General features: G+C 41.7%; 1 protein-coding gene across 1 annotated transcript in view; it reads right to left on the minus strand.

The window, feature by feature from the left end:
* Positions 1-2,184, minus strand: part of LOC107550003 (tumor necrosis factor receptor superfamily member 14-like) — a 17,303-nt gene extending 15,119 nt beyond the window's left edge. The window contains exons 1-3 of the mRNA XM_016231217.1: positions 1,901-2,184; positions 1,657-1,746; positions 1,074-1,199 (exon numbers count right to left, since the gene is read on the minus strand). Coding sequence (XP_016086703.1) covers positions 1,074-1,199; positions 1,657-1,746; positions 1,901-2,036 — 352 coding nt within the window. The 5' untranslated portion in view covers positions 2,037-2,184. The remainder of the gene's footprint in view (positions 1-1,073; positions 1,200-1,656; positions 1,747-1,900) is intronic.
* Between the last annotated feature and the right edge of the window lie 6,284 nt (positions 2,185-8,468).

Below are 8,468 nucleotides of genomic sequence, written 5' to 3' on the forward strand. Positions count from 1 at the left end.
TTAAGTTTCCACAGTCTGTGACGATTTGGGGTGCAATGTCATCTGCTGGGGTTGGTTCATTGTGTTTTTTGAAAACTAACGTCACCGCACCCGTTTACCAAGAAATTTTCTGCCGACCAGCTTTTTGAAGATGCTGATTTCGTTTTCCAGCAGGATTTGGCACCTGCCCACATCGAGATAACGTGTTTACTTGTATTGTATTCGTTTTGACTGATGTGCTTGTTTATGCAACGTATACAATTTTTGGACTACGAATGTTAACTGAATAATTTCTCAATGAGGAAGTGAGGAGGCAAGATTTTAGCTTAAAGGGGTCATATGATGTTGCTAAAAAGAACATTATTTTGTGTATTTGGTGTAATGAAATGTGTTTATGCGGTTTAAGGTTCAAAAAACACATTTTCCACATACTGTACATTATTGTTTCTCCTCTATGCCCCGCCTTTCTGAAACGCATTGATTTTTACAAATAAAACATAAAAACTCATAAATATATAAAAAAATCTTACTTACAATCTGTGAGTCCGAACAGCCGGCATTGTAGTCTACTCTACCAGGATCAGTAAACAGTCCTCCATAAAATGTGCTGCACACATCTGAATATTTGGGTTGAAGTGTTCTGGAACAGTGTTGTAAATATAACTTAACCACTGATTTCTAGTCGTGTCCACTTTTGGAAAGCCAAACAAAGTAGTTTCGCTTTCACAACGAAACACAGCGTCACACACGGCGGCCTAGAGTGTGCAGAGGCTGGGGGCTAGATTGAGGAACGGCCGGAGGGCTAGAGTGAGCAGAGGCGGCAGGCTTGAGAACGGCGCGGCCGGAGGATTCGACGAAGGAGCGGCCGGAGGGCTTGCAGCAACCACGTGACGACCCCGGGCTGGAATCAGCTTCGTCCACGGTGAAAGCCGATCCGGTGATCCACAGCGCAAAGTTGATGTATTTCCTAAGCGGTAGTGCATTTACTCTGGATGTAAAGGCCTTGACCTAAGAGCACATATAGCAACACGTTTACATAGACAATAATGTAAAATTACAAATTTTGAAGATAAAAAATAAAAATAAAACCATACTTTCAGCACAGTGTTTGCATGAGAAGCATTTATCAAGACCATTGGGTTGACTCATGAATGTTCCTGGAGCGCAGGGTATACATGTGGTACTGAAATCACCAGTGCAGTGACGGTACACCACTGACCCTGCAAAAAAATAAATATTAACACACAACACTAAGGTGACCAAGCAATTCAAGGATTTCCTGGACTAAAAGTTTATGAGTCCATCTCCCTGGACCAATAGAAGGCTATACCATAGTGCCCCTCCTTGTCACAAACATCAAGTGATGATGTTTTACCCGAGAGATATAAAATGTAAGTTCTGAGATGTACAGAGGGTGTAGCGGGAGGTACAGGCTACTGAAGAGGAGACGAGAGGGTATTAGGTAACATTATCTGGAAAGAGTGCAGATCTGCACCCAAAGGTAATTACACACAAATGGTGTATATGAATTTTGAATTACTTTGGTTATGATTGTATTTAAAGAGTTTAGTATGTATAAAATGTTATAGGTGATTTAGTAGTATTTTGTATATTGCACACTATACGCAGCATTGTTTCTCATTGTTTGTACTTTACATTACTGGTTAGTTAACCTACCCACATTACACATTGGACAACATTCTTCATCAGCAGATTTATATTCACTTGGACCGCATGTATTTCCATATGTAAGAAAAGAACAAATACCTGCGAAGATAAAAATAAGTTACACAACGTTGTACCAGAGAGAGAGCTACTCTGGGCATTCGCAATGTTTTGTAATTATTGTTGTTAATTGTTTCAAATATGACCAGGTGATCGTCTCGATCAGAACACAATCGTGTACTGACCATCACCTTACCAAATATGCTCAAAAGACTCGCTTTCATGTTCAGTCTTTCCACCATTTTGTTGCTAGTTTCTGATGACGACATCTTATGACGCTCTCGCTGGCTGGTAGACTGAAGGCGCTTCTTCAATATCCCGAAAACATTCATGTATGTAGTCTTAGCATCAAATACCGTATTTGTAAATTTGACATATTCAATAAATGCAATACATCATACATTCAAACATTTCGAGGTAAAGCGAAAACAAAAGTGAGCGTACAGGGTGTGGTGCTTCTTCTTCTTCTTCTTCTTCTTCTTCTTCTTCGTTTTATGGCGGGTGGCATCCAACGGAGTTCTTCTTTTGGAGTTTTATGGCGGTTGGCAAACAAACGATAAGTGCATTCCCGCCGCCTACTGGGCTGGAGTGTGGACCATTGATGGATACATATATATATATATACATATATAATAAAAAATTAAACCCTTCTAAATCCTGTTAAACAGATCTACTTTTTTTTTTTTTTTTTAAAGAATGTCATTAAAGCATTACATATTTTATAATGATTCAAGCCATTATTCAACAAAGTTGTAAGTGTAATATTTTCCATCCCTATTTCTTTTAATTCTTCCAACAGAAATGCTCTTTCATTATCATAAGCAGAACAACGTAATAGTGCATGCTCTACGGTTTCTGGTAATCCACACAGACTACAGTTCCCAGACGCATGCTTATTCATTTTATATACAGAAGAATTTAAAGCAGTATGGCCAATGCGAAGTCTGGTAATAATTATATCTTCTCTTCTATTACCAAAATTAACTCTTTCAACCCCAACTTGATTTGGAATATGTCTTCCTCCTTATTCCAAACTTCTTGCCATCTCATTTTTATTGCTGTTCTAATTTTAGCCTTAACGTCTTCTTTGCTTAGTGGTATAATAATTTCTATATGTGATCATTTCAGTGCCTGTTTTGCTAAATGATCCACAACCTCATTTCCATGCACTCCCACGTGTGCTGGAACCCACAGGAAACCTTAATTCCTATCTTCTTCACAACATATATATATATATATATACACACACACACACATATATATATAAACACAACAAAAAAATTCCTAAATTCTCCTGATTAATCCTATTTCTTTAATGTATTTAACAATAGCACCATATATTTTACCTTGTTCTGCATGCTCTTTCAAAAGGCTTGACAAATTAAATGATTCAACACCCATGTTTGGAGTTCTTCTTTTGGAGTTTTATGGCGGTTGGCAAACAAACGATAAGTGCATTCCCGCCGCCTACTGGGCTGGAGTGTGGACCATTGATGGATACATATATATATATATACATATATAATAAAAAATTAAACCCTTCTAAATCCTGTTAAACAGATCTACTTTTTTTTTTTTTTTTTAAAGAATGTCATTAAAGCATTACATATTTTATAATGATTCAAGCCATTATTCAACAAAGTTGTAAGTGTAATATTTTCCATCCCTATTTCTTTTAATTCTTCCAACAGAAATGCTCTTTCATTATCATAAGCAGAACAACGTAATAGTGCATGCTCTACGGTTTCTGGTAATCCACACAGACTACAGTTCCCAGACGCATGCTTATTCATTTTATATACAGAAGAATTTAAAGCAGTATGGCCAATGCGAAGTCTGGTAATAATTATATCTTCTCTTCTATTACCAAAATTAACTCTTTCAACCCCAACTTGATTTGGAATATGTCTTCCTCCTTATTCCAAACTTCTTGCCATCTCATTTTTATTGCTGTTCTAATTTTAGCCTTAACGTCTTCTTTGCTTAGTGGTATAATAATTTCTATATGTGATCATTTCAGTGCCTGTTTTGCTAAATGATCCACAACCTCATTTCCATGCACTCCCACGTGTGCTGGAACCCACAGGAAACCTATCTTAATTCCTATCTTATTCACACTATACATAAAAGAATTGCATACCAAATGTCTTGTCTTGAAGATCTTCCACTGATAAGACTTGATAATGCAGAGAATGAATCTGAACATATCACTGCATTCATTGGCCGAGTATCCTCCAGTCACCTGATAGTTAATTATATTGCTACCATCTCTGTAGTGTAAACTCCTACTTGATCAGAAACTCTTTTACCAATCTTGATTTGATACGTTTGGACAAATACGGGTGGGGGTCTTCTTCTTTTGTTTTTTTCGGCTTGCGAACCAACTTCATAGGTGCATACCGCGACCTACTGTGATGGAGTGTGAAGAGCATGTACCGTTTCTTACCTAAATCTTATATTCTGTTCATTATTGCACAATTCTTAAGAAATCTCATGATTGCACTTATTTGTTTTCGTGCATTTGGACCATCATTCAGAATACTACTTAATGAAAATTATTTAATTCCTAAGGATTGTAACTCATCTTTAAAGGGGTCCATTATGCTCTTTTACAAAGTCTTGATTTTGTTTTGGGGGTGTACTAGAACAGGCTCTCATACTAAGTTGTTCGAAAAACACATTATTTTTCAAATATTTTACATTATTACAACACCTCTCTCCCCAGTCTGGCATGAACGGCTGTGATTGGTTAGCTGGGCCAGTGTGTGTTGTGATTGGTTAGCTGGGCCAGTGTGTGTTGTGATTGGTTAGCTGGGCCAGTGTGTGTTGTGATTGGTTAGCTGGGCCAGTGTGTGTTGTGATTGGTTAGCTGGGCCAGTGTGTGTTGTGATTGGCAGCACTCGGCGCCTGGTCAGGAAATGTCATGCCCCTTACCATAGCCGCCTGTGAGCTTCAGTGTAAATATTGCGTCAAAATTAAATCAATTTGAGCGTGATTTAAACCCGGATGATTGTAACCACTCTAAGTTCGTCTGCCTTGGGAAAGCTAGCGTGTCCCCGACATAGTGATAACACTCGTTGCCTTCTCTAGTGCAGCTCAACCAGGTCTCGTCCCATTCGTCGATATTTGTGATATCACAAATCCCGGAAAATATGTGTTGTCCAAACGAGTCGTTCGTTGGAGTTTTTTATGTTCAAACAGCAACATTACAGACTAACTAAAGTTGAAACAGTGAAAAAGCATAATAGGACCCCTTTAAGTCGATCCATTCTCTTTCATATGCTGTACATATCATCATAACGTGTTCCACAGATTCCTCTGTTAAACAAACATTACGTAGAGCAGTATTATGTTTCCCTATAATGTATAGTTTGGTTAAGATAAGAATGTCCTGTTCATATATGTGTTAAAATTACTTGTTCCCTTCTATTTGTTTTACTGTCAAGCTGTTATACTCCTGTTATATATTTATTGTCCAACATTCTTAATTTTTGTGTCATTAATTTAATTTCATATGTTGGTATTAATTCAGTGTTTATAATGCTAACACTTGAACTTAAAATGTTTTCAACCGAAACTGACATGGTTTCTGTAAGAAAACATCAGATTATAATGATGTTTTAATTGACTGATGTTATGATTACTGACTTTATATTTGAATGTGTTAAGCCCGCGATAGACTTGACACCATTACGTCATCGCCAATGACGTCATTACGTCGACCATAAAAGAACCGGTGAACCGTTTTTTTCAGCTGGTTTATTGAATCGAACTGTCCGAAAGAACCGGTTCGCGGAAAAGAACCGAACTTCCCATCACTATTGGACAAGATTGATATTGTCGCGAGCATCTAAATCAGTGTTTCTCAAAGTCCGGACTCCGGTCCTGGGGCCTCATTTATAACTAGGGTTGCCAACCGTCCCGTATTAGCCGGGACGTCCCGTATTTTGGGCCTAATTGATTTGTCCCGTAAGTGACTTCCCTTGTCCCGTTTTTTGACTGCTACGCTGATCTAACCACTGACTGATACAACAGCAGCGGTGCTGATCACTTGAGAATGATCACTGATACCTGTCATCATCCAATCACAGCCCCCCTCACACAGTATACGTTAAGTAAATCAGAAATCATGAACATAACTGTTCAAGGAAGGCTGCGCAATCCTCAGCCGGTTCGTCACTCCCGCCTCACAGCCAGAGCCGTCCTTAGCTGGCTTGGGGCCCGGTGCGAGGTAGGGAGCGGGAGGGGGGCCCTTGGTCGGTTCAAGCTGCGCTCGCGCTAACACCAATTCTGTCCGTGTTTTCACTTCAGTATATAAGTTTTGGTGAATACAAACTATGTAATTCCCTTTCATGGGAACTTCGAACTGCGTCCTCTAGGGGTTGCTATGGGGAACGCCTCGTTGTGAACCGTGTCTGAAGCATACATTGAAAAAACACCAACAACACGTTGGCCGGCTCATTATCTTTGCGTAATATTAAAATTTGTTTGATGACCTGAATCGTTTAAGTGCGACAAATATGCAAAAAATTAAAAAAAACAGGAAGGGGGCAAAAACCTTTTCACACCACTGTATATATATATAATGTGTGTATTTAATGCGCTGGTGGTTGTGTGTATAACCCTTCTGCTAGCTTTCTGTGCAGTGTTTCCCGGGACCTGTGTGTTTCTGTCCCTTTCTAGGGTAGGTCCTCGGTGAGCACCTCCTCTGCTGAATTCAGAAACTGGGTGCTCGACTTGCAGTGTTTATCTCACTCATCGATATATGTCCAAACGGTACGATAAGCCGGATTTCGGCTTCATACTTCCTGAATCATGCGGCCAGATCACAGGCTTCTGCGGGAGCCTTCTTGATCATCAGGCCCCCGGCACGGCACTGCAAAAATTTCCTGGATGTCCGGGCTGGGCTTATGCTTTCAGGCTGCCCTGTCTGGTTTACTGTATCTAGGTCGCCCTGAGGGGCCTCCTGATCACCAGGATATCCCCTCTTGCTGAGGCATCGAGCGGGAAGTATAGGTGGCATTTGCGAGAACCTTCTTGTGTAATGCTGTCTCAGGCAGTGCTCCCCTCACCTTAGAGGGTTGTATTTGAGCTTGCCTCTCCCGTTTGGCCCAGTACTTCCGGGTATCTGTGAGCAGATGCTTGTAAAACTCTAAATCCATACTATGGTAAGTGCACACGTTAAGCTTTGCACACTTTCTAAAAATCCACATAAGTGGTAAGTGTGCACGTAATGCTTTGTGCACTTTCTAAAATCCACATAAGTGGTGAGTGTGCACGTTATGCTTCTACATGTACTTATGCATGTTAACTAAATGTCACTAGTATGGTGCTTTCATTCGACCGTTTAATTCTCTCCGAGGAGTTGGATTCCTCGCTCCATGGGCTGTTCTCGTGGTAGTGTTAAGCAGTGCTCCTCTTTTATCAAAGGGTTACCTGGAATGAGCACACTATTCCTCTGAATTCGGAGTTCTCCTCTCATGAGATGTTGAGTTCTCTGTTTTCGAGAGCACCTGGAACCAGCAGCATCAGGTGAATTAGGCCCTTCCTCTGCCTCTCTGATGCGTTGAGTTTTTGGCTAGCTTGCAGTACGCTTACCCTTCTGATTCTACAATCGCGCTGTAGGTCGAGCCCCCTCTCATTGTGAGCTGGGTTTGTGCTCCCTCAGCTAAGGCAAACTACTGCTAGCTGTTCCAGCATTGGAACATGCTGTAGGTAGAGCTCCATTCTTGACTGATAACTGGGTTTGTTGCTCCCTCAGCTAAGTAAATTACTTGTTTTCCCTTTAATACATAGCCTACCTTCCGCAATATATTTTTCAATTAATTTCAAAAAGTGGTAGGGACAATATCGACCCTGGCAAGAAGGGGTGTGGACTTGTCCCACCCGTCCCACCCGCAAATTACGCCTATGGCTGAAGTATGGTAATGCATATTTGGCGTGCTGTCCGGGGAAGGGCTCCGAGCTCGGGAATGGCCCGAACCTAGAGTACCCCCCGTATAAGTGTAGTATGAACTCGAAGTGAGGAGATGGGGCAGAGGAGGGATGCTGATAACCGTCAATGGATAGAGGTAAGTCAGCTGTATTTATATCATGGTGTTGATTAACTTGAGTGCGCTCCACCTGTGTTAATTAGGCTAAGTATCTGACGCGCTCCTCCTGAACCTTGTTGATAAAACATAATTTCACGAGTTCACGCTTACATATAATTAGCTGAAGTATGGTAATGCATATTTGGCGTTCTGTCTGGGGAAGGGCTCCGAGCTCGGGAATGGTCCGAACCTAGAGTACCCCCCCAAAAAGCAATTGAGCAAAGGACAGCCGCCAGACTGAAGAACCACCCCAAAATAAGCACTGAGAACTGGCGGGGGCTGATGTTTTGAGAAGTAGCCTGGTTAGCAAGCCGGAAGAGCCTATGTACTCCGGGGTGAGCAATTTATGCGTTGGAAGGGTAGGCCCTACTGGCTGTTGGTATTGGACTGTGTGGTTTGGGGTGCCCGTTCGGGAGGGCTCGAGCCGATGCTCAACGGGAGCTCACATCGTTGGAACGGGTGAGCCCTACCGGCCGATGGGGGAGGAGCAGCGTGATTGTGTAGCCCTACCAGGAGGGCCCGAGTTGCCTCTACTCGAATAGCTCGCGGTGTTGGCGTACGGGCCCTACTGGCTGACAGGCCCCTGCTAATCAGTGGGCAGAGGGCAAAACCAGACTCAGAACATCAAATGGGTAAGCCTCGCCAGGCGGGGGGAAAAGACTTGAGGTTAGC

The sequence above is a fragment of the Sinocyclocheilus grahami genome, unplaced genomic scaffold (genome assembly GCF_001515645.1).
Source record: "Sinocyclocheilus grahami isolate Dianchi unplaced genomic scaffold, SAMN03320097.WGS_v1.1 scaffold384.1, whole genome shotgun sequence".
NCBI classification, from domain to species: domain Eukaryota; kingdom Metazoa; phylum Chordata; class Actinopteri; order Cypriniformes; family Cyprinidae; genus Sinocyclocheilus; species Sinocyclocheilus grahami.